The sequence below is a fragment of the Aspergillus tubingensis genome, assembly GCF_013340325.1.
Source record: "Aspergillus tubingensis WU-2223L DNA, scaffold_3, whole genome shotgun sequence".
In the NCBI taxonomy this organism is placed as follows: Eukaryota; Fungi; Ascomycota; class Eurotiomycetes; order Eurotiales; family Aspergillaceae; genus Aspergillus; species Aspergillus tubingensis.
This window is the reverse complement of record NW_023336277.1, coordinates 4,188,412-4,211,845: the sequence shown is the minus strand read 5'-3', so window position 1 is coordinate 4,211,845 and position 23,434 is coordinate 4,188,412. Positions and strand designations below refer to the sequence as shown.

The 23,434-nt window shown below is 47.3% G+C and overlaps 9 protein-coding genes across 9 annotated transcripts; 5 read left to right on the top strand and 4 right to left on the bottom strand.

The window, feature by feature from the left end:
- Nucleotides 1–356: 356 nt before the first annotated feature.
- On the bottom strand, nt 357–1,781 carry AtWU_02535 (M20 family metallopeptidase; the record flags this gene model as incomplete). Its single annotated transcript, XM_035497649.1, has 4 exons — nt 357–574; nt 632–774; nt 826–1,628; nt 1,689–1,781. 4 exons carry the CDS (start codon nt 1,779–1,781, stop codon nt 357–359), a joined length of 1,257 nt encoding a protein of 418 aa, XP_035353542.1.
- Nucleotides 1,782–5,763: 3,982 nt separating this feature from the next.
- On the top strand, nt 5,764–6,652 carry AtWU_02534 (uncharacterized protein; the record flags this gene model as incomplete). The annotated part of the gene is made up of 3 exons (XM_035497648.1): nt 5,764–5,844; nt 5,919–6,307; nt 6,364–6,652. The coding sequence occupies 3 exons, from the start codon at nt 5,764–5,766 to the stop codon at nt 6,650–6,652; spliced, it is 759 nt and encodes a 252-aa protein (XP_035353541.1).
- Nucleotides 6,653–8,265: 1,613 nt separating this feature from the next.
- On the top strand, nt 8,266–9,373 carry AtWU_02533 (retinol dehydrogenase 12; the record flags this gene model as incomplete). The annotated part of the gene is made up of 2 exons (XM_035497647.1): nt 8,266–8,398; nt 8,478–9,373. 2 exons carry the CDS (start codon nt 8,266–8,268, stop codon nt 9,371–9,373), a joined length of 1,029 nt encoding a protein of 342 aa, XP_035353540.1.
- A 961-nt stretch (nt 9,374–10,334) lies between these two features.
- Nucleotides 10,335–10,846, top strand: AtWU_02532 (ribonuclease family protein; the record flags this gene model as incomplete). The annotated part of the gene is made up of 2 exons (XM_035497646.1): nt 10,335–10,476; nt 10,560–10,846. 2 exons carry the CDS (start codon nt 10,335–10,337, stop codon nt 10,844–10,846), a joined length of 429 nt encoding a protein of 142 aa, XP_035353539.1.
- Nucleotides 10,847–12,236: 1,390 nt separating this feature from the next.
- On the bottom strand, nt 12,237–12,854 carry AtWU_02531 (GNAT family N-acetyltransferase; the record flags this gene model as incomplete). Its single annotated transcript, XM_035497645.1, has 1 exon — nt 12,237–12,854. One exon carries the CDS (start codon nt 12,852–12,854, stop codon nt 12,237–12,239), a length of 618 nt encoding a protein of 205 aa, XP_035353538.1.
- Nucleotides 12,855–14,036: 1,182 nt separating this feature from the next.
- Nucleotides 14,037–15,011, bottom strand: AtWU_02530 (arylamine N-acetyltransferase family protein; the record flags this gene model as incomplete). The annotated part of the gene is made up of 1 exon (XM_035497644.1): nt 14,037–15,011. One exon carries the CDS (start codon nt 15,009–15,011, stop codon nt 14,037–14,039), a length of 975 nt encoding a protein of 324 aa, XP_035353537.1.
- Nucleotides 15,012–16,188: 1,177 nt separating this feature from the next.
- On the top strand, nt 16,189–17,232 carry AtWU_02529 (NAD dependent epimerase/dehydratase family protein; the record flags this gene model as incomplete). The annotated part of the gene is made up of 2 exons (XM_035497643.1): nt 16,189–16,600; nt 16,655–17,232. The coding sequence occupies 2 exons, from the start codon at nt 16,189–16,191 to the stop codon at nt 17,230–17,232; spliced, it is 990 nt and encodes a 329-aa protein (XP_035353536.1).
- Nucleotides 17,233–18,426: 1,194 nt separating this feature from the next.
- AtWU_02528 (alpha/beta fold hydrolase) lies at nt 18,427–19,266 on the top strand (the record flags this gene model as incomplete). The annotated part of the gene is made up of 1 exon (XM_035497642.1): nt 18,427–19,266. The coding sequence occupies one exon, from the start codon at nt 18,427–18,429 to the stop codon at nt 19,264–19,266; it is 840 nt and encodes a 279-aa protein (XP_035353535.1).
- A 328-nt stretch (nt 19,267–19,594) lies between these two features.
- On the bottom strand, nt 19,595–23,377 carry AtWU_02527 (TPR-like protein; the record flags this gene model as incomplete). The annotated part of the gene is made up of 2 exons (XM_035497641.1): nt 19,595–22,341; nt 22,399–23,377. 2 exons carry the CDS (start codon nt 23,375–23,377, stop codon nt 19,595–19,597), a joined length of 3,726 nt encoding a protein of 1,241 aa, XP_035353534.1.
- Nucleotides 23,378–23,434: the final 57 nt, after the last annotated feature.

The following is a 23,434-nucleotide window of genomic DNA, read 5'->3' as shown; positions in this document are numbered from 1 at the left end:
GACGTTTTGCGTGGACTCTACCGATTCTTGGCACCAAAATATTACCCTTGCTTATACAGTACGCAGCACGGGTGGTGGCGACGCCTCCAATGGAGCTGCAAGTCCCAAGAGGCTTCATCAACTTCTATCGAATATCGTCTCATGGTAAACCGCGCCACCCAAATAGCGCATAGTTTTTTCTAGGCAGATACAAACATCTCTCCCCATGCCTAAAATCCGCGGCCCTTGAAACCAAACTCATGGATACCATATTGCATATGTACAAGGTTGTTTGCCATTTACTCCAGAAAGTGGTGGGCGCAACTATTCTTTTTTTTTTTTTTCTTTTGTCTCTCACAGTTATGTCCACGAATTGCTCATTCGGCTTCCCGGAAATAATATTGTACTTGTTTGGCGAAATCATCATCAACAATCAGTTGACATGCGACAGCGGCAATTCCTGACGCGCAGGCAATGGTGCGCTCAAATGCTTCAGATGATCCCGCAGCACTAGTAAACTCGTGTGTGTGATTTACACCATTTGCGGGAATGATATACATTGCATGAAAGCCCGGTACCTCGTAGGAAACGTTGCCTAGATGTTCTTGTCATCAGCGAATTGAGGTACCTAGACAACTCCAGCCGTGCTTACCCATGTCTGTGGACCCGCCGCTTAGGAGACCTTCTTGCTCACCCAACTGGAAAACTGAATCGTGGCCCATTATTTGCATTACATGGACAAACCTCTCACACATTGGCCGATTGACCTTAAGATCGGCATATGAAAGGCCGCCCCTTAATCTCGTCAGATTCACCGGTAATAATCGCATCATTCTGGTTACATACCACTCAAAATCAACCTTAGAGCCAGTAGCTGTTGCAGCAGCTTCAAAGCACTTGGTGACGTTTTCTCTCAAGCTGTCCAGAGATTTCACACTTGATGCTCTCATGCAATAGTCTACAGAGGCAGACTCGGGTATGATGTTCGGACGGTCGCCACCGTGCACGATGGTGCCATGAACTCTTTGACTTGGTAACATTTGCTGACGAAGAAGGGAGATATTCAGATATGCAGCCACAACTGCATCAAGAGCATTGACACCCTCCCATGGGGCCGCCGATGCATGGGCAGCTTTACCTCTGAATGTGACGCGGACGTCATCGGTCGCCAGGAAACCCCCTGGCAGGCCTGCTGCTATACTGAGAAACTTGTCACTTTTTGGCGCAGGCGACATAGGATGAACCATAAGACAGGCGAATACATCTTTGTACGCCCCCTTCTTAATCAACAGAATCTTTCCTCCTCCAGCTTCCTCCGCGGGAGTACCCAAAAGGCGAACAGTGAATCCAGGGCCATGTCCATACTGGGCCTTCAAAGTTTCACAGGTTGCGATGAACGCAGCGATAGAGCTGGTTGCTATGAGATTGTGACCGCAGGCATGTCCGATCCCCGGGAGCGCATCATATTCTGCATTGAATACCACCACTCGGCCTCCAGATTTGTGAGTATACTCAATCTTGAAGGCTGTTTCTAGCCCATAGGCACTCCGGCAGACACGGTAGCCATCTAGTTTGAGACTTTCAAACATAGTGCAAATGTTATCATGCGCTTTGTACTCTTTAAAAGCAAGTTCGGGGTTCGACCATATCTTCTCCAATTAGAAGCCAGGGAAAACTCAATTTATGCGTACTAATATCAAAAAACGTACCAAATGGTTAATATTCCTGAGCTCCGCGTCATAAGTTCGCATAACGCTTTCGATGGCCTTCAAAAAGCCTTGTGAAGGATTATTGGGCTCCATACTGTATTCGGCCTCATCAGTAGGCCCCTGAGAGGTAATGCTACACTGAATGACTGGGCTTGCTCTGCTATTTATATGCCGATAGCAGGAGGTTTTATAAATACAAAAACTAAATATCTTATCATCCCCATTAATAATATACTGATCCTCGGGATCTGGTCCGGAAATGGTGGATTTCTGATTGGACGACCTCGTTCGGGAAGTATTACAGGTTTGGCCCTTCGGATATTTTCTGCTTGTCTAGGCGTTGAAGCTTATTCTTTGTTTACAGATAGGATACTTATCATACTGGGCCGGGGTTCCAGGTTGCGCTTTCCGGCAGCAAAGCAGACCCGCTCTGTTGTAGCCTGTTGTCAACTTAGTTTGTCCCTTACGATAGCTAATCTGCTCATGACCTTGATAAAGCATGGGTATATGGTCTACTTCTCCATACTGATACATGCTTTGAGCGAAACATGGTATGGGACTCCGACGGCTCCGAAGGATACTCCACACCAGGAACTATTTCCTATGGTTGGTTGCACTAAGAACACTGTCCCCAAATCCCTCGTCGAATCCCAACGAATCCCCTGTGAGTCAGAATGCCAGCCTTCCTGATAATCAATTTGAATGTTGCCAGAAATAAATGAAATAAGCGTGGGGTACTGTAGAATTAGTTATCGACAAAAAAATATGGAAACAGCTTATCTTGCTATGTCTTTATACTCTTCTTGTTCATGCTTGGTGCAGCGAACCAGTCTACAATATGTTTGTCATCCTAGGGTGATTGGCAATATTGATTGTTTCAAGCTACGCTCTTTTCCAAAGTTGTGGCAGAGCAAGGAGACGCTGGACTTTTGGGAGTATAGATCTTTTCTTCAGCGTCAGCAAGGGTACTATTACTTGTGCGTTAACTATGGGGAAAAAACAGTATCGAGATTAGATAACCGGTTACTTTAAGGGAGTGAGTAGGGTTATTGAGCTCATCAGTCGATAGAGTGACAGTAGTTCACAGTAGTTGATGCGATCATGGAAGAGCTCAGTAGCAGACACATCATTATAAGAATGCAACATCAGAGGTTTCGTTCAGCAAACTTCTCAAGCGTGTTTATTATACATGTGGCTTTGCCCCTACATATCGTGTTGCTCATTTTTACCGAATTTGCCGAACGGAGAGCGAAATGAGAACCCAGCCTGAACGCAACTTGCCTATATTTCGCCTTTATAATGTGACTAGTGTATGAGTCAATTTAATGTATGGCCACTGTCTAAACGCACAGGTATTTGTCGACCAATGTAGATGAAGGGCTGTGGTCAGCCCTGAGAGTTTAGACGTCTTTTGTACACCTCGAGCAGAACCTCAAGTGCGTCAATTTCTCGACGTAGGCCTTTGTTTTCGATTTTTGCTGCTTGTAAAGTTTGAAGGATGTTGTGGTATTCGTTTGTCTTCGATTCTATTTTTTGTTCGACTGCATGCTGGACAAAATTCGACTGAGTGTACAACTATGGTGGTGAGTTAGACAAACAGAATAAATCCGCCAGAGCATAATTTGGACTCACCACTCGATCTCCAGGCCTACCATAACACATGTTGCACTTCTTGGGCCTCGCTGGATGATGGAACGAAGAATGCTCTCCCCTTTATCTCCGTGGCGAGCGGAGAGTTCTCACAACGCCAAGCACTAAACATAGAAACTCTCCTATTGGCTGCCTAGAGCTGCTGTTTCCTGGCCTTCATGTAGTCAACACCAGCATGCATAGGGAGCCGATAACACGCTGAACTTTGCTCTTTCACTGGACACGTACATTGTACGGGTGGCGTCTTAGGACATGACTAGCAGTTGCACGTTGCACAGGCTGAGAAAATACGTCGATGAAAGGGTCTGGATGTCTGCATCATGAGTCCATGCGTTGCACGGCTGAACTCGAGGATTACAGAGAGTCCCTGGGAAGATATACTCAGCATGCCTATGGTTCGGAAGGATCAGTTCAGTGATATCGGATCAGTAAGCGCGGATGACAGGCTAGAATCGTAATTGGTGGTACCCTGCGATTTGCGCTACAGTCCGGAATAGCTTGCCAGTCTACAGAATCTACAGCCCTTTACGGAGACTTCATTCCTTTTCCAACCAGGGATCGGAAGAAATTTGGTCTTCCGACCGAAAGCCTCTCCAGATCGTCACATTACCCCTATTCGAGGGTTTACGGGAAAGTATCCGGCGGAATGATAATTATACTATCTATTGACCTTCCTAGGTATACATACAGTTTGCTGGGAGGTGGATACCTTACGGGTGCGGACAGCCTTTACTCCAATGCGCTGGTGGCGCCCCACATCTCCCTAAAAGCGAGGGCTGCTCCATGCGAGTTGTTGTGAACATCCCTATCCTCTCAACCTTTGTTAAATACCTTCCACTCCCACATTTCCTTGCCTTTCGGGGCCCTTTCCAAACGCCGTGGGCCAGTCCTCGATACAGCCCTTCTGCAAAATGCCTCTGTTTCTGCTCTCTGTCTCCTACCTTACTTCCTTCGAGGAAGTAGAAAAGCATCTCCCAGCCCATATAGCCTGGTTGAATCAACAATATGAGCAAAATATCTATCTGTTCTTTGCCCGCAAGGTGCCGTTCACAGGTGGAGTGTGTCTCGCTGTTGCAGAATCGGCACTTCAAATAATGGAGATTACAGAATCCGACCCTTTTCGCACCAACAATGTTGCAAAGTATGACATTCAAGAGCTGGACCTGACAAAAATCAATACTTTTATGCTCCAGGAATATGCGTCCGATTGAGTGAGATTCTAGCAGGAAGCTCTTTCAAGTACGCACTGATGATTTCGCTACTGTTGTACTGTACATCTGCTACTGCATAATCCTTCGCTTGAAGAACTCGACTTAGTGATGTTCTGTCAATGCCATCCGGTCTGAAGGAGATTGATCTCGTGTCCGAATGGATGGTTTGAGACGTTATAGACAGCAGTTAGCAGTGCTATGTCATATACTGCAGGCAAAATGAAATGAAATCATCCGCGTTGCTCTCCAAGACTGGGTCAAGTTCAATATATAACTATATATTAAGTAATTAAATATTATTAGACTTTAAGTCACCAATACCGCGAACTGGTATCTGATAAATCCAGATAAACTTATCTTAGTATACACTATTCCCCAGTCCTCCTGTCCCACAAATCGCTCAATAACTTTAAACAAAGATAATACTTTATTATAGTATATAAATAGTGTAACAAGTCTTATTTTATACCAATAATACTGGTGGTTTTTCAACTAAGACTATAATACATAACTAGAATAAGTCTAGAAGTTTTGCCCGCAGCCGATAAAACAAGAAAGCATATCTAAAAACCGACCTTCTTTACCATTAACCTGAAGAACTAGGTACACAAATGTTGCCGAGTTGGGAGCCGAGATCCATAACTTTGATAATATGCAAATCAATAATCAAATAGTCGATGGAAAAAGTCTCCAGTTCTTGTCAAGTCCAATGCTAGACAATCACGAATCTAGTTCGTGCACTGCTAAGTAAAGATAATGCAGACTACTATATACAGGGTCCAATCGGAGCATGCTATTTATTCCCGGGGCACGAGGCGTTGAAAAATGAAACGAAAAACCAGCTTGAAAACCCAGTCCCTAGAACCGAAACTAGGAAAGGAATTGGATCTGAAAAGGTCAGTCGGGCCGACCGGATATTACTTTTCACTAGGCCCCAGTATTACTACAAGTTTATGCCTCGCTACCAGTCCTAGGCCACTTTTAATAAAGCAATCGGGATCCTAGGTTGCTATAGTTACGCTAAGCTTTCAAAAGTTACAAGCTTTCCTTTCCTACCGAGTGGTTGCTTCCCGAGCCCCGTCCCCGCCTTTGTTAAATATCGCAACCTTTCTCCTCCAAATTCCTTCTTTTCCTCACCCATATGCCTTATCACAGCTTTTCCCTCTTCAACCCGAGACATTACATATCAAAGGCTTTAAATATATTCGCCGAAGATGTCTTCTTTGCCACCCGGATGGACTGAAGAGCGACTTAGAACCATAACCGAGGATGACTTGCGTCAAATACCGGAGGAGGTAAGCTTATGATCACCTTCGAACTTTATGGAATCCTCCATAAAGTTCTTACTAACCATCTCTCACCAACACAGCAAATCCGCCAAATTGATTTAAATTTGATCCCATTCGACAATGTTCGAGCTCGCACAATCATCTCATTTGCAAAATTGTTCGAGGAACGAAGATTAAGTCGCGCGAGAAAGGGCATGCCCCCTGCCCCTCCAAAAGATATATTCAAAATACCTGATGATGCAGTCGTCCAGGTCGTGGAAGAGAATGGATTCGATGACTTCGGTTTTATTACTTTCCGAACAGATTACTCAGATGATGAACGCTGGGATAAATGGGATGCAGAGTATGATCGCCGAATAGATTTGTCGATAGAAAGGTCCGCTGGCGGTCAGAAGATCATGGATAAATGTTTTATGCCTCGCTTTGAGGATTCGGAATTACATGGTACTACTCATCAGCAGATACAACAGTAAGCTCAACCTTGAAATTTCAATGTTGTCAATGCAGATCACTGATACAAGCCAGATCATACTATGGATACATAGAAACTGAGGGCTTGGCTCCAGGATTAGATGTGGGCCTATGTCTGGTTGCTGATACTGCCGCTGTAGAGTCCATGAACAGTGACCTGCCATGGGTGTACGCGTTGGATATGAATTTTGATCATTCGAGTGAAGTAGAGGAGGGGGAATATCCAGGGTATTTCCGAGTTGCTGTGGACTCGGTGATCCCAGAGCTTTATCCCATCCTTACAGCTATGCCACCTGCGGAGCTTTGGTCTCAGGGTGATGAGATATGGCAGTCAGTCGTTTAGTCAGAAACTGTTGATATTGTAAATTAAAAAGGACTATTTGATCAATATAACATTTAGATAATAATACATGCTTCGTCCTTGTTCTCCCATGTGTGCATTATAAGGGTTTTTCTTGGGGAATAGAATTACTCATAGCATAGAAGCAATTTCTTAGTCGGGGCTAATACAGCCCATTGGTATGGGTTAAATCAATAGGCAACTCCATCCATCCCAGATCGTCAAATGCGACGTGCGCTTTATCGTCAAGCGTCTGTGTCCAGAGGTCCTCCGATTTCACCCAAAATAATTTCTCTGGACGCTTCAGCACAATGTGTAGCACGACCACTCTCACAGTGGGAGTCTCTTGTCGTAAGAAAAGGCCTCCAGGGCAAGGAGAAAAGGTGCTACATCAGTGTGGAGATGATTTGAACGATCCCGGATCCACAAGACCCACAACCCATTTTTAGCTTTGCTAAGGCTCCCATGAAGCCAGACCAAAGACCTTCAGCTTAAAAGAGTGCCTTTTCCATTTCGCCCAGTCACTATGCACACTCAATCATGTATGACACGCTGTTCTTTAGGTCGGGCAGGGAACCTTTTAGAAACCTCGCAATCCAGAAGGGACAATCAGAAAATCATAAGGAGGAAATACACGCTGTTTAAAAAAAATTTCGAGTCCTCCCAAGAGTGTGAAAGCAGATGTTTATTTGATATTCTCATGAGGAGAAGTGGATTGATATATACACTCGCATCAAAGTCCCCGGACTGGCCCCTTCGGCACAAAGCTTGGCAGGGTTAACGTAACTCCCGGCCTCATCGGCCACCCAGTACACCGCCCAACATGTTTCTACATGCAACCACTCTTTCTATCAAAGGCGGTGAATTAGCAATGAGTCGTACAATGACGTTTTAGGGTGGTGTGGTAGGGGTGGTCGGCGCGGGCGGGTGGCCGATGCGGCCGGTAGTTACGTTACATTCCAACATATTTCTGAATTGCATACGTGGTCACATGACTCTACACGTCACTACTGTAGTCCAGTCCTTAGTCAACTTATAGAGCACTTCCATTGGATAAACTCCAATTATTTAGGATGAATAGACAATAGGTTATTGCAGACACTCTTGTCTTCTTTAGCTCTAAACTCTATTTGGGGTGTGCAGATGATGACCTCGCTTCATCATAATATCCCGACATGAATATTGCGAGTCGGAGGAGAAAGCTCCTTCGGCTCCGCCCGGCGAGGTAGATTAGATGCACCGTGGAAGCCAGGCGATCCACGGGCAGATCGTAGTGGAACTGTTACCCTGTCGATCGACTGGGGAAGGCAGGCCTGTTTAATATTGAAGAGTTAATGTTGCCAATAATGCTTGAGCACCATGTACAGGTAAACTCTCAACACACCAAGCATGCTTCATATCTCAGTCTTAATCAGGATTTAAATGTAGTTGCAACCCAATGATTGAGAGGCGGCGGAAAGAGGATGACGCACATGGCGGCATGGCCAGACGGTGACTTCATCATGAGTTCTTAGTCAACTGCTTCTACGGCCTCTTAAGAGCCGCAACATACAACAAATGTATGTAGTTTTATCTCATTGCGGAGCTATACCCTCAGGTGACTCCAGTTGACCAAAATGCAAGCTGTCAAGAACACTATTGCCGAAAACTTCGGCGGTCCTTCTCACAAACTCGCGGAAGAGAAGTTCGATCTAGATGATGTGCCCGACTTGAGCGGTAAAGTAGCGGTGGTCACAGGAGGTACAGAAGGTAACTTGCTACATTTTCTCCGAACCCGCCAACTCCCCGCACGCCTGCAATTGGAAGTTAACTATAATATCTACAACAGGTATCGGCTTCGGCGTTACTCATACCCTTCTCTCCAAAGGCATTTCCAAGCTTTTCGTGACTTCGCTCCGCAAGGAGGTCGCCGATGATGCCCTCTCTGCTACTGAGGAGGAGTTCGGTCACGAGACACGCCAGCGCTTCATCTGGATCCAATGTGACCTGTCGGACTGGGAACAGACTGCTAAAGTGGCAGCTGAAATCGCTTCGCAGACGGACCGCATCGACATCCTTGTCAATAATGCCGGCCGGGGCGTCATGACACGCCAGCTGGCTCCCACCAATGGAATTGACTTGCACATGGCAGCCAATCACATGGGTCACGTCGTGCTGACCTCGCACCTGCTCCCAACGCTGAAGAAGACCGCCGACGCTGGAGACACTGTTCGTATTGTCAACGTCTCCTCCAACGTAGAAGGAAGCACGCCCAAGGATACGGAGTTCGCGTCTGTGGAGGAGTTGAATCGCGAATATAGCCCCACAGAGCTGTATGGTCGGTCCAAACTGGCTGTGCTCCTATATGCTAAGTGGCTCAACGCTCACCTCCGACCCACACACCCCAATATCATTGTTAATGCAACTCATCCGGGGGTCGTCGATACGGCGCAGACAAATGTCCATATCCATGAGGCCCATCCCGTGCTTGGGTATGGCCTGTCCGCCGGCTTAAAACCGTTTCGGAAGACTCAATTCCAAGGGGCCGTGTCCACCATGTATGCCGCGACCATGGCGACCGAGGGTGGACAGTTCATTAATCCACCACGAATCGTGGAAAGAGGCAGTGATAAGGCCAATGACATGGAGTTAGCGGACAGGCTGATGAAGTTGACAGCTGAGGTGGTGGAGAAGAAAACACGGCCGCACAGTAGCGCCAAGGGTTGTCCGTTTACCGAGGACTAGATTATTAGAGTCCAATAAATCCCGCGACTATTTGGCTGTTTACTTCTTGCCTGCTCAATTTTGTAGCCTCAATTGGTATCAACACACCGTCATCTCGCGCTTAGTACACCGAGACCGGCCAGAAGTCTTTTCTGAGCGACAGTGATGTCGACTAAAGTACTCCGACTCGTGTTAATCTTGTGGATGTGTCATATTCATTTCTATTGACCATACTGCATATTCTAGTTGTCGACTACTGCCGTGAAAATGACCTTGACAGAATGGTAAAGCAATGCTCATAAGGCGTCCACGTGTTAGAGAGAGAGGGTCGCATTTCAAACTTATGACATAACCTCCATCAAAACACATTTGGAGCAACATGTTGCTCCACTGCTTGTGCTGAAGATCCTCTGACCCGATCAGATCAATGTTTATTATTATTATTGTTATTATACTTATCTTTTCTCTTTCGTCTCTTTCCATTCTACCATCCGCCTGGCCGGCCTGGATTGTTTCCATTAATAATCAGTATAATAAACTAGTCTTATACGGTTCAGAAGGAGTATCGTGCTTATGTGAATATTTACTAAAGGGTAAAGATGAAGCTGCCGGGGTCTAGGTAAATAGTCTAAAGAGAGACATGCATCATTATTACGTATATGAAACTGTTTCTTATCAACCCAGACACTGCGCAGCAAGTATCGAGAGGTCAGCAGTCAGCTTAGGCGTCCCATATTGCTACTCAAGGAAGGCACCAGATGGGCCGGTAGTCGGCCTTACATATTAGCACGGCTATTTTTAGCCACGGGGTATCCAATCACATAAACGGTAATTTATCAAAGATAGATATAAAAAGCCATCTTCACCTTGTCCTAATTTCACGATAATATTTCACCATACTTTTTAGGTACCATTATCGTTACTAAATCAAACATTTTCCTTCACAGCTTTAAATATGAGATTTAGCCAACCCCTCCTAGCCATGTGTGGCATCATTGCCTCGGCTGCGTCCACAACCACTTCGTTTCCTGCCAATTTTACTTTACTATCCACTCTTGATAACTCAGTACTTACCACGGATGGTTGGGGTATCTATGACAGCACCCTAGAAACTATATTGACGTGTAAGCTTCTACTTTTTCCTCCCTTACCAACTACCTATCTATTACACACACCTATTGATAACGCGCCAAACTGATAATTATAGTATCTCCCTATAAGGACGACACCATCGGATACGGGCCTTACGGTCAGGCACTGGCCGTGCTAGCCGATGAGACCTCAGTTGCATGGATCATTCAACTTCAGGCAGAGCCTGAGGCTATCGACACGGTGACTGGGTGGGGAGTCTCGGATGATGGGTTCCTTATGCTGAACGGAGAGCAGCTGTGGGCATTTAATGAGAGCGCCGCGGAGCCAAGGAGGCTGTATTGGGCTGGTAAGGGAAATGAGCAGGGCATGGTCAGTACACAGCTATTGGTGCAAAGTGTTTGACTGAGACAGGGCTTGGTGCTTACTACTATACTTTGAGGAATTCCACCCAATACTTGAATGCGCGAGTACTACCATGGGCATAGATGTTTCGTAACAAAATCTTTATACGTCACAATTATATGAACGACTAACGTAGAAGTAAAGAGACTATTAATAGACTATAATGTCGAAGATGCTATTTCACGCCTAGTCCACTGCGAGTGTGATGGCGAGCCGTTGTGATAGCCGATTGAAACTCATCTTACTGAGTGTTACTGGAGGAATACGGAGTTTTCCATCACCCATGTGTCTGGGATTGTTTCGCAACCCTACTTGTACCGACGGCATCTCTGCTTCCTTCGGAGTGGCAATAAACTGTTGGTACACTATATCTGTCACAAGCAACTGAAAACCTCATGGTGAAATGTTGGGGTATGGACTCTGCATCTGCACTGAAGTGTTATAGAATTCTCAAGATGTAGGTGATTTTGGAGGATGAGGCGAATCAGTATGCAAAGGGTTTTGTTGACACTACGGTCAAAGAGGATGTGTGGACTGTCATCTCGGATTGATCCATGCCTTCAACTACTCAACACAGCAGCGATAGCCATTCAGTATAGCTTTTTCCGTAACCTATTATGTCATTCGAGGAATATTAAACCGCGCTCGCTGACAACCCTCATCGGTTCTCGTTTGAATTCAAGCACTCTCATTTCAAGGCTGGCTCCATCTGATCATTATAATTGATAGCCCTGTACAAGCTGCGGAGTGCTCTCAATCTTTCTGACATAAGCTCAGGCGCGTGTTGATGGTCTCCGGTCGGGCAGAACAGAGTCATCGTGCTAAAGTCTGCGCGGCCTCACTGTATTTTCCACGGTATGATATTGTGATACTCCACCCTGAGATGCTTGGGTGTACGCTAAATCTCAATGATAGTTCCAGGAAATGCAACCAAATGCCGTGTCCAAATTCCCGGGCTTCCGAACACGGCAATCAGTTCCGTACCTGACCAGAGTTCGGGTGAGTAGTTATTGGTTCCCTCATGAGATATATTTCCCCAAGTTCTCCATTAGCCAGATAGGGTCAACTCTTCGAAAGAATAACAATAATCCAGCCCGCAACTCTATTTATATGACACAATTCAAGTCTTGACACAACTCCTTTCTCTTCATAGGAAGGATACTGACCAGGACCCTATCACCAGGCTTAGCACATTGGAGATGGGGAGGAGCAATATAAACCCAGCACAGCAGTGATACCATCAAATGTTGAAAGCCAATCATTCATGACAGCACTACTTAGCCACTTGGGCAGATCATAACCCAGAAGCAGAATAAAACCCCAATGATTCCGGTATGCTACTATCTAGACCCCTAGGAGCTAACCCGCATCCATCCTTCAATATATCTATCTATGTATCAATCCCATAAACCCCCAAATCCTCCTCCATTCCCACCAAAGCAAATACTGCACTCTCCCTCCCCCCAAACACCCTCAACTTCCTCACCCCCCTGAACTCCAGCCCACTCTTCTCCAACACCCTCCGACTACGCATATTGTCGGGCGCACAAAACCCAAACACCCCCTGCACGTTCCACTCGCGTTGCACGTACGAAATGGCCGCCTTCGCTGCCTCAGTCGCGTATCCTCGCCCTTGGTGCTCTGGAAGAATAGCGAATCCAACATCTGGTGCAGAGTAGCAATTTGGTGGATCGCCTTGCATGAGGCTTATGGTGCCAATCGGGAGGGTGTTTTGATGAGGTGAGTTGGAGGTGGGCCTTAGGTTGACGAGGAGGAGGCCGAATCCTTTGCGGGTGTATTGGGGAATGATCCGGGTCTGAATAAAGGTCTGGGCGGAATGGCTGTCTGTGATGGAGGTTTTGCCGTTGCTGGCAATGAAGTCGGGGGTGTTCCAGAGGTGAGCGAGGAAGGCGCTGTGGGATGGGCTGGTCGGGTCAAAGTAGGTGATGTTAAGGCGGGCGGTGGAGATGGAGAAGTTGGTTGGCGGTTTGGATGTGCTAGTCATCATGGCGGTAATTGCGATGGTCCAGTTTGTATAGCAAATGGCCGAGGTGAGGTTACATATATATAGGAAGCTGCTAGACCCGTGGTGTCATCAGCAGTTGGTTGTTAAAGAACCCCAGATTATCTTTAGGATTTGATTTTCAAGGATACTAAGAAGGATGCTGGATTGATTAGTAGGCGAGTCCAATCAGGATGGCAAGTTGCACGGTTAGCAGCGGACCTGGAGTAGCCCGTTCTTATCATATGATAAGCTCTGATTCAACCAATGCCATTATTGTGGTCTGCGGATGCTTACACATAATTCGGAGTAATCGATTCTAGACAGCCGAATCCCCCAGTCAATGATATGAAATTCTCCCAGAGCCGTCTTCAGCATCAATCCCACCGCACTAAATTATTAAGAAAATCTGGTTTACTCAAGCGGAAGCGGCAGTCCGGGTTGTTGGCCCCAAAGGCTGTAGAACAGAAGACCGGATGAGAGTGCTGCCAAGCCTGCGACCATAGCCAAGGCAAGGGAGCCCTCTATGCTTCAAGAATATTCTCATGGGTCCGTACTACCACATACTGCTTTCCCGATTTTGTCACTTCCACAATATGTTGATGACGGTACGGTGCTTTGAAACACTACTAATCTCACCCCCACCTCCCCGGGGCGTGGGGATTCGGATTCGGATTTCCTCATACACCGTCTCAGTCTGCCTGAGGATGTTTCCCGGAACACTATGATGCAGTTACATGAATTCGAATTTTTCTGGTGAGCTGTGAGTCGATCTATAGCACTGACAATAAGCTGTGTGAGAGCCACATTAACGTACCCTACCTGTTATCTCGTGAGTGATACGCATGTACCACCTACTCGTTTCCCTCCAACAAGGCCTCGTGAACATACGAATAAGAGCAAGACAGACTCGAGTCACTTCAGGGCAGTGAGCAATGATGTATGCAGTAGTACTGAGCGATGATCTGAGTGATTACCTGATGCCAGCCAGTAGAGGTAGTATAAATATTGACCTAACGCAGATCCATCGGTAAGACCACTAAGTAACAGTAGTTGCGGCCGTCTAACAGCCCTATACGAACATAAATATAAATAAACACATATGAGATTAAGTATGAAGCAATATAGCAGAGAAATGCAAATTATCGCAGTGTCTGGCAGGCTGGCCTAAGTGTCAGTAATACAAAACTACATTTTTGATGGCCTTGCTTTCTTTGGAGGCAAAGCTGAGAACATTCCGGCAATTTCTTTCTTGTGATCTTCGGTCAACATGATTCCGAATACATCCGCCAACACCTCGATCCTCTCCTCCTCAGACTCCAAAAAGCTCTTCTCCAGCACCTTGCCAGTGTGGAACCGTATAAGCGTATTATGCCATAGCATAACCCAGCCCGCCGGGACCCCTTCCTCCAGCACGTACTGGAAAGCAGTGACACGGAACCGAAACCATACGCGTTTGTTTGTACCAACTGCCCGGGCGCCGGCCTCGTAATCCGTGTCTAACCATTCGCACTCCTTGAATGCATAAACGTCCATCCACGGCGCCGCCGTTGATTTCATGCTTTGGAACTGCAGTCGCCAGTACTTCAGATGATGCGCCCGGCCTTTGTTGATATTGTCGTAGATCAGCCGTCCCCGACGACCCAAGCGCCCATCCACAAATTCATGCCCATCACGCAGGGCAATCGGCTGGACAGGGCAGTTCGGACCGAAGCCCCCATCCACAAGGTAATCTTGTCCGTCAACGCGAACAATGAGAACCATGTGTTGCCAGTCACCGAACTGTGCACCCACTGGTCGGTTAGGATCGCCGGTGGTTGCAAGAGAGATACTAGCTGCTGCGTTCAGACGCGCTGCACTGTTGTAGAGCGTGTATCCGATGGAAAGCAGGACTTCGCTTAAGATCCTGACTACCTGAAAGCAGGTGCCACCTTGACGACGAAGCACAATCTTTTCGTATAGACCTTGAGGTTTGAGCTCAAAATACTGCTGGGGGGTGTAGTGCAGCACTGTATTCTCAAACGGAACCCCTGCAACATGATGGCGCACAAGGCTGGTCAGAACCTCTAGGTCTTTATTCCCAGCGCTCAAGCGAGCGCGAGTGTCATGAGGAAGTTTGATGCGTTCGAAGTATTGTTCTAGTTGGGCCGGTGTATATGACATTTTGGAGGAATGGGTTTAGGGTTTGAGATAGAAGGGTTGGTGTCTACCTAGGTGTGTTCGACGACCTGGGTTATATAGAATGAGTCGGTCTCATGGACATTGACAAGATGTCCTCTAAGATCGACACTAATAACGAGGTAAGGCGGACGCTACTTGATTGTAGCATGTGAAAATTCCATAATAAATGATTGGTATAGAGCTGCATCTCTTGCAAGTCTAACGAACAACTACCAAATCTTATCCTGCCAACTCATTGAAGATCTAGTATCAACTACAGGGGATACGCTCATTAGCAATTGGAAGAGGAAAGAGAGAAGCAAAAGGAAAAATAACATCGATTATTAGAATGGGATGGAGGGAATTTCCTAAACTTCAGTTTCTTTTTCTTCAAGGTTATTGACACGATGTGATTCTCCTTTTCCTCTATGAAATTGCACTTCCTGTGATCCGCACGGAGTATCTGAGACGGTACTTAGTATAGTATCGAAGGACTGATCCATATTGACGGAAAGGGGAGTTTTGGTTTATATGACATGGAACTAGTGGGGATAGTGTGGTGATAATAAAGGAGTCCATAGTTACAATAAACTACATAGTATATGATTCAGCCGCGTGATCGTCGGGCCCTAGCATCCTGTAGTGTAACCGGTGAGCTGAAATATATTCCGGTAGAATTAGACTCACCGAGCCGCGGAGGAGTGCGTTTATCCGCGTCCATCAACGGAGTAAAGTAAGCCCGTCAATCTTGTTCGCGCACCATGGTATTTATTTTGATCCTTATGATAGTTAGTCCGTAGCCTGATTATAGTGAAGATCCCTTACCGGTCCTCATTGAAGTTAAGTGTTTTCCCAAATGCAACAACATGCGTAATGCCGATTGAACCTCCATCGGCTGACTCCAATCACCTTGCGTGATCGTGCCTAACGTAACCAAGGGCTAGTAAGTCAACGCATACATACTGCATGAATTTTCTACGATCATACGTACTTAGCGAGCTACTCAAGCTTACTATCTCCTTTGTGTGCGTCAGTGAGGTGTAAACAGTTTCAGTCACCGTTATTAGAAACTCCGACACGCATGTCGTTGTCCAGCTGTGGTGGCTAGATGCCCTACTTAAGCATGACAATGGTGGGGAAGCCAATATGACCGCCATTTTCAAAATTGAACAGCAGCATAATGGCCCCTACTGTCTTGATCACAGGTGCAACAGGCTTCATTGGGTCTCGCGTTGCCCTTGAGGTTTTGCAGGCCGGGTACCGCGCACGCTTGTCTATCCGACGCCCTGAGCAGGCTGAGAAGTTGCGCCGCATATTCAGCAGCCACCTCAGTAATATTGACTTCACCGTTGTGAGCGACATTACGGTCACCGGGTGTTTTGATGAGGCAATTCAGGACGTGCAATATGTTGTACATGTTGCATCACCACTTCCAGATCGAAACAGCGACCTTTTAATTCCTGCAATGCAGGGAACAACATCCATATTGGAGTCTGCTTGCAAAAATTCATCTATCAAGAAGGTTGTTGTCACATCTTCAATATCATCATTCATGCCCCTGGCTGGTCAACCGCACGGGACAGTGATCACTGGTGAGATAGTTCTGCTTTGGTTGCAATTAGTGGACATCTACTGACTATCCATAGAGGATACTGGTGTTCCCTATGATGCGAAGCAAGGCATCTCGCCTTTGCTCGACCCGATGGTTCAGTACCGCGCGAGTAAGGTAGCCTCCTATCAAGCGATTATCGACTTTGTACAACAGCGCAACCCACCGTTTGATGTGACAACATTTCATCCATCTTGGGTTTATGGTCGAAATCCGGTGCAAGAACCACATGACAATGTTAGTGGAAGTTGCGGAGCGCTAGTACTCACTCTTCTGTCGTCAGAAAAGCCCATCAATGGTCAGTTTCTGGGGGTTCATGTTGATGATGTCGCTGCGGCACACGTTAAGGCATTGGGTGATTCCACACGAGGCTTCCAGTCCTTCTTACTCTCTGCTCCACGCCGGTCATGGAAGGAGGTGAACGAGTTCATTCGACAACAATACCCCTCCGTCGCCTGGAAGTTGATTCCAGAGGACTGGATGAACTACGCGGTGGACTCGAGTAGAGCTGAGAAAGAGCTCGGTCTCAAATTCAAGCCAATGGAGGATCAAGTGAGAGACACCGTTGACCAGCAGTTGGAGTTTGGGAAGTTGCCGGTTCAGTCTGTTCTGTAATTCTAGAGCAAATTGTATGAGACAGTAATATCATATAAATGCAATCTTTGAAAACTACATATGCTGTGGACTGAAGAACTAGTCTCTTCCGCTACTTCGGGTACAGATGGGCACCGCCAAGCACTGCCTTGGAGTCTCCATCCCTCCTTCGAAAGCAAGGCGAGACGCCCTTTTGCTGAAAGAGTAAATAGATCCGTGTGACCGGGAGTTGCTCAGTGGCAATACCGTGGTTCTTAACCTTGTATTGTTTCAGGTTTTGGTTGAAATAGTCTCTTCCCTACTCTTGGTAGTTGACAATGGGCCTTCGCACAATAACGGAGATAGATGAATACGAGGCCAGCCTGCTGTTTTTAGATATCGGTTAGACGAGGATATAAAATAGACCTGCAAATCCACTCCGTTGTTTTCTCTTATATGGGATCTCTCTCAAGTAGGTGGTGGTTCTATCTATGACACTCCGCCGCCACACGGGCAAGGAGTGTGCTGTAAGAAGTGTCCTCGTACACAGGCATTAGGGTATAGCTGAACATCACTATTCGTAGCGATTTGATTATAAGGCAATGTTCCCCTACAGCAATGCTTCAGTGATGCCAAAAAAGAAATAAGTGGGCCAACGGAAGTATCGTCAAGTCCAGTCAAAATCTATAATTGTCTTGGACTTATTTCGCCAAAAGCGTCGATCCGAGATGGAGATACAGCAGGGAGGCCATTATTGACAATATATCGTGTATGTGCCTACCGTACATGATACACCAAAAACTTCTATCAGTTCTGCGACACTTCATGGCGTCACATGAAGACCCAGTCGAGTTGCAGAACTAGAAGATACGGACTTCACCCATAACTGCCTTTCAGATGCCCTGATTTGCAGACTATATGGCTTTAAGGGGCGGGCTAGTTGGCACTTGATCGAATGACCAAATTTTGGGCATATCGTTGCCGAGACACAAACGTGCAGGGCACCACCATCATACCATAAATAGATACCGGGAGACTGGCTTCAGCTGCTTCAATTATTCTTGCTGCTCCAATTAGTTTGTCCGATGCCGATTCCGAATTAAGGGTCCGATTACAACTGAAGGAACCCGGGGCGGTACCAACATCTACATATTTTAACACGGGAACGCATCCCATCTTCAAGCGAGACAAAGAAGCAGCACAACCGAAAGAAAGAATTGAAGCAAGTCAGCAACGATGTCCAGCGGAGTCCTGAGCCGACCCGGTGTATCCATCTACTACGAAATCCGCGGTTCCGGTCCACCGCTTCTCATCGTCCCAGCGGCCCATGGAACGCACCTAACGCACGAAGACCTCGCCTTGCGGCTATCATCTCAATACACTGTTATCGGCTTCGATCGACGAGGCTCCCTCCGCAGTCGCTTCCTCTCTCCACCGACGAAAGAACAGCAACGAACCCTGCTGAAGGACACCGTCGACGACATAGTCGCTCTCATACAGCACCTCTCGCCTGACCAGCCAGTCCTCATCTACAGCATTTCACTCGGTTGCATGCATGCCCTTGAACTGCTCAGCACTCATCCAGACTTGGTCCGAGAGATAGTTGTCCATGACCCGTGCATACCATGCCTCCTACCAAAGCAGAGCTACGAGCAGGTCTCTGCAGCATTCCAGTCTACCGTTTCGATATACAAGGCCCATGGTCCAGCTGCTGCCTCGGAGACATTTGTCCCGGTCGTAACGAGCGATGAAGACCGTGCGCTGCTTCGTGACTCGCCCACTCACAAGAAGCTCCTTGCGTTGTCAATTCTCTGTTTCAACTTCCTCTTCGAATATGAGTTACCTGTCCTGCTAGGATACCAAGTGCCCTTCCCTGTGCTGAAGGTTTATCGGCAAAAGATTACTCTCATCAGGGGTGAATTGTCCTCAACTCCGTTGACCACTGAACCGATCACCACCTTAGGTGCCGAGTTGGGCTTACCAGTAAAGATAGTAGCCGGTGGGCATCTGCCATCCGCTACTCATCCCGAGGCCTTCACAGAAGAGTTGTTGAGCATTCTTGGGGAAGCATCGTGAGGCTTTCTTGAACATCTTCTCCGCTGCCTTTCCGGGGCAGAACACCCGATTCTGTTCTTGTCCAGGCTTGTCCTAGGCATATGAGTTCCGTATATAGCAAACTTAATCCCAATTAGCGGGCAATACAGAACAATCAAATATTATTAAAGTCGTCGGACATACCAATACTAAAGCTGCGTGTTGGATTAGAGATAGAAATATCGTGTCAGCGGGACCAAATACCACTGTGTCGCCGAAGGCAGGAATTCATCAACACCTTTTATTCGCCGATTCAACGAGGTATGGAAAAGCTTGGCATACAACAGAGATACACAGTAAGGTATGTATGTCACCAGCGACCACCTTTCCAGACTCTGGCAAAAAAATCTCGCTTGGCCGAGTTGGGATGATTGGATACCAAGCGGACTTTGTTTGCGGTTTCTCGTGTTTTCGGATGGTCGGGACCCATGGTCTCTTCGTAGCTGGCAAGAGCGCGCAAGTAAAGCTCCTTTGCCCTGTGGGCTTTGTGCTGATCCCGATACAAGTCTCCTAAGTTAGATACTGCGTCCAGTGTAAGGACATGATTAGGACCGAGGCTTTTTTCATATCCATTTAGGCATTCTTTGAACATTTTCTCCGCTTCTTTCAGTTGGCCCCGGTCTTGGTGGACGACACCTAGATTGTTCAAAGCACCGAGTGCTGCAGAATGCGTTGGGCCGTGTTTCCGCCATTCGGCCAAGACCAACTTATAGGTCTCTTCTGCTTCACGGAGTCTACCCTGTTCTCGGTATACATTTGCTAAGTTGTTCAGAATAGCAAGCACCGGTCCACTGCGCTTCCCATTGATCTGCTCTTTGGCGGACAGAACGCGTTGAAATAATGACTCTGCCTTATCGAGCTTCCCTCTCTGACAACAAAAAACAGCCAGGGTATGGGCCAACTCGAGTGTATAGGTGTGGTCATGACCAAAGGTGCGGTCAAAGCCGTTGAGTGCTCGTTCTTGCATCTGCTCCGCTTCTTGCAGCCTGCCTTGCATATAATAGAGATTTCCAATATGGTGGATAGTATGAAGAGTTGAGGTGTGAAAAGCGCCTAGAACCTTCTCTCGTCCCAACAAAACGCGTTGGTACATTTCCTCGGCCGCTTTCAATTTACCCTGTGAGCGATAAATGGTGCCTAGTTGGAATTGCGTGTCGAATACAGACGCGTGATCTTTCCCAAATACTGTCATCCTTCCAGAAAGGGCTCTCTCACACATTTCTTCAGCTTCCTGTCCTCGGCCTTGCTCAAAATAGACAACACCTATGTTATGGATTGTATTTAGCGTCGACGTATGATATTCACCAAGAGATCTCTGTTTGCCCCTCAAGGCTTCGTCGTATAGCTCTTCTGCTGCGGGTAACCGGTATTGAGAAAAGTAGATGTTTGCAAGGTTATGCATTGCATCCAGGAGCAATGGACTGCTTGCTGTCGATAAACTTCGGTATCCCGTCAGTGCCTTGTAGCACAGCCTTTCGGCCTCGTCCAGTCTCCCCTGAGCATGGTAGATATTTGCAAGACTCTGAAGGGTATCCAGCGCCTCCAGTTGAGAATAATCAATCTCGGTGCTTTTATATCCGGAAAGCGCCCGCTCAAACATCAGCTCGGCTGATCTCAAATCTCCCCGGTCATGGTACAGCAAGCCCATGTTATGGACGGTCTGGAGAGTGACTCTGTGATCTGGGCCGAACGCCATCTCTCTCCCAGCAAGTGCCATTTGGTACATCTGCTCTGCTCTATCGTGCCTTCCATGTGTCCAATACAGGCGCCCCATCGCATGAAGTGCCGAAAGGACCTCAGAATCTCGACTCTCTCTTGGTTTGTCTCGTATCAATGGCATGAGTCTGTTTGCGTGATACAGAAGGCGCTGCTGCAACGACCAGTCGTTCGTGTCTAGCGCAAATTGGGCGTTCGAGCCCACTGTGACTGCGAGAATGGTAAAGGTCTCTCTGCTAAGCTCATCGAGGTCCGAATCGACAGACGGTAGCTCATTCTCACACCAATCTTGTATGACCGGGTGTAAGCAATAACTCCCGTGGCGCGAAGACTGCTGTACCAGCGAGAAGTCCAGCAATATCTGCATCAACTTTGAAAATTGAATCTCGTTTGAGAAAACTTCTGAAAGCCCTGAGGGTATAATGCGGGATTGCATGGCACTGTGGAGTAGCTCGTACCATATATCCTCGTGATGAAAGAGCGAAAGAATAAAGAAGGTCTGTGCTGCCAGTGGAGAGGTTTGCTTAACTGCCTCATAAGAAACTCTCCACGCCGTCTGCAAATTTCCGTTTGGGTACCCTCGAAGAGGTTGTGCGGCTGCCTGAAGGCTGCACCATTCGCGTTGGTAGTATTCCAAGTATTTGGAGCAGCTCATACCTGTCCGGTGGATATAGGAGCCTGCAAGTGCCAATGCTAAAGGTAATCCGTGCAAACGCTTAGCTAGTGCTTCGGAGCTTGGGTCGTTCTGGCATCTGCCGTATGTGCTGTCTCTAGGGCCTGGCTCGCCAGTGAGTAGTTGCAAGGCATCCTCAAAGGGAAGCGGCGTGAGTGGGTGAGCGATCATGCCCTCAGCAAGTTGCGGTGATCGAGTTGTGATGATGATCGAGCCATGATCTGCAGTCGGCAGCCAGCTTTTGATGTCAGAAGCTTCTACATCATCGTAGATGAGAAGCCACCCAGCGTTATTTTTCTTCGACAGCCACTCTAGGGCTCTTTTGGCACATAAAGGTGGCCCTTCTTGCATCGAATGGTGGTGCGTACTGTCGGTTGCAGCCATATCTCTGACGCGGACAACAAGGTCTGCAAATGACGCATTCAAGGTAGTCTCATCCTTGCCATGCAGCCAGAAAACTGATGTGAAGTCCTCTTTGTGCATGCGAGCGAAGTGGGCTGCTAATTGTGTTTTGCCCAGCCCACCCATTCCATGTATCACGACATCTTTGCGCGCCATCACTTTATTCGGTTGCAGGATCTCCCATAGCTTGCGGAGGTTTACATCCCGACCGACAAAGTTGCTAATCGTGGGTACATCAGTCAGTTGAAATGGTATGTGGTAATTTTCTAGCCTCTAACTATCAGCGGTCAGATGCTTTATCAGGAGCAAGTTACGTCACTCACCCTGCGAAGTATCCATCGAAGCGGCCATATTATATTGCGAAACTGGCATTACGGAAAGTAGTTCCTTCGCATAAGCTGCAGCTGTAGCGGCAGCATACCCATGCCATGCGTCATTCTTGTGTGAATCAGCATAGTCACATATGCCACGGATCACCAAACATGGCAGATGGTTAATCAAACCGGCTGCTTCCATCTCAACACAGTACGCCCCAAGCTCCTGCCCTAGCTTGTCACGTACGTGACTGTCTTTGATCACTTGGTTCCCTGATGCAATCAATCCGTAATGAACCACTGGCAAGTCATCGCATCGGACAGGCCGTGAAGCCGTCCTCGACTTATCGCAATTCGCACATCCATCAGACCGGATGCCAGCATGATGGTAATCTGCAAGATACAGATGGTCTTCCATCACCGGCCTCGAGAAGACCAAGGCTTCCTGTTCAGTCGTTCCCCTTCCGAATTCAGACAGAAAAGAGATAAATTGACGCTCATGTGACAAATGGTTTGCTTCTACTTTAGAGATCGCATGCAAGAGGCATCTGGGCGGGTTATTCAACATGCCTGTCCGCTGAAAGCCAGCGGCTGTTGCTTTGCCAAAGTCATATTGTACGACACCTCCGTTGTTGTCAGTAGGTCTTGCAACGACTACGTCGCCAAGACGGACATCCGCATTCTTAGTTGGTATGCCTCCGCCAATACCGACTAGGAGGGCGAATTGGATGGAATGGAAAGTTGACAAAAGTTGGGTCGCGACAACAGCTGCAGAGATCGTCCCGCATACACCGCTCGGTAAACAGGTGAGGACAATTCTATGGCCACATATGCACCCTAGTGTGTAAACATTCGCGTCAGTCGGTCCGGCTGGAAGCTGATCGTGGGTCTCATCCAGAAGGGCTTGGGCAGCCGCCAGCTCCACTGGGAGTGCGCATATCCACGCCACGGTATAATCATTGTGAGAAGGTTTCGACCCGGATGCCATTATGAGCGTCGGGGTGGTGATGCTAAGCTTGTTTTCTTATTGAGGAGATCCATACGT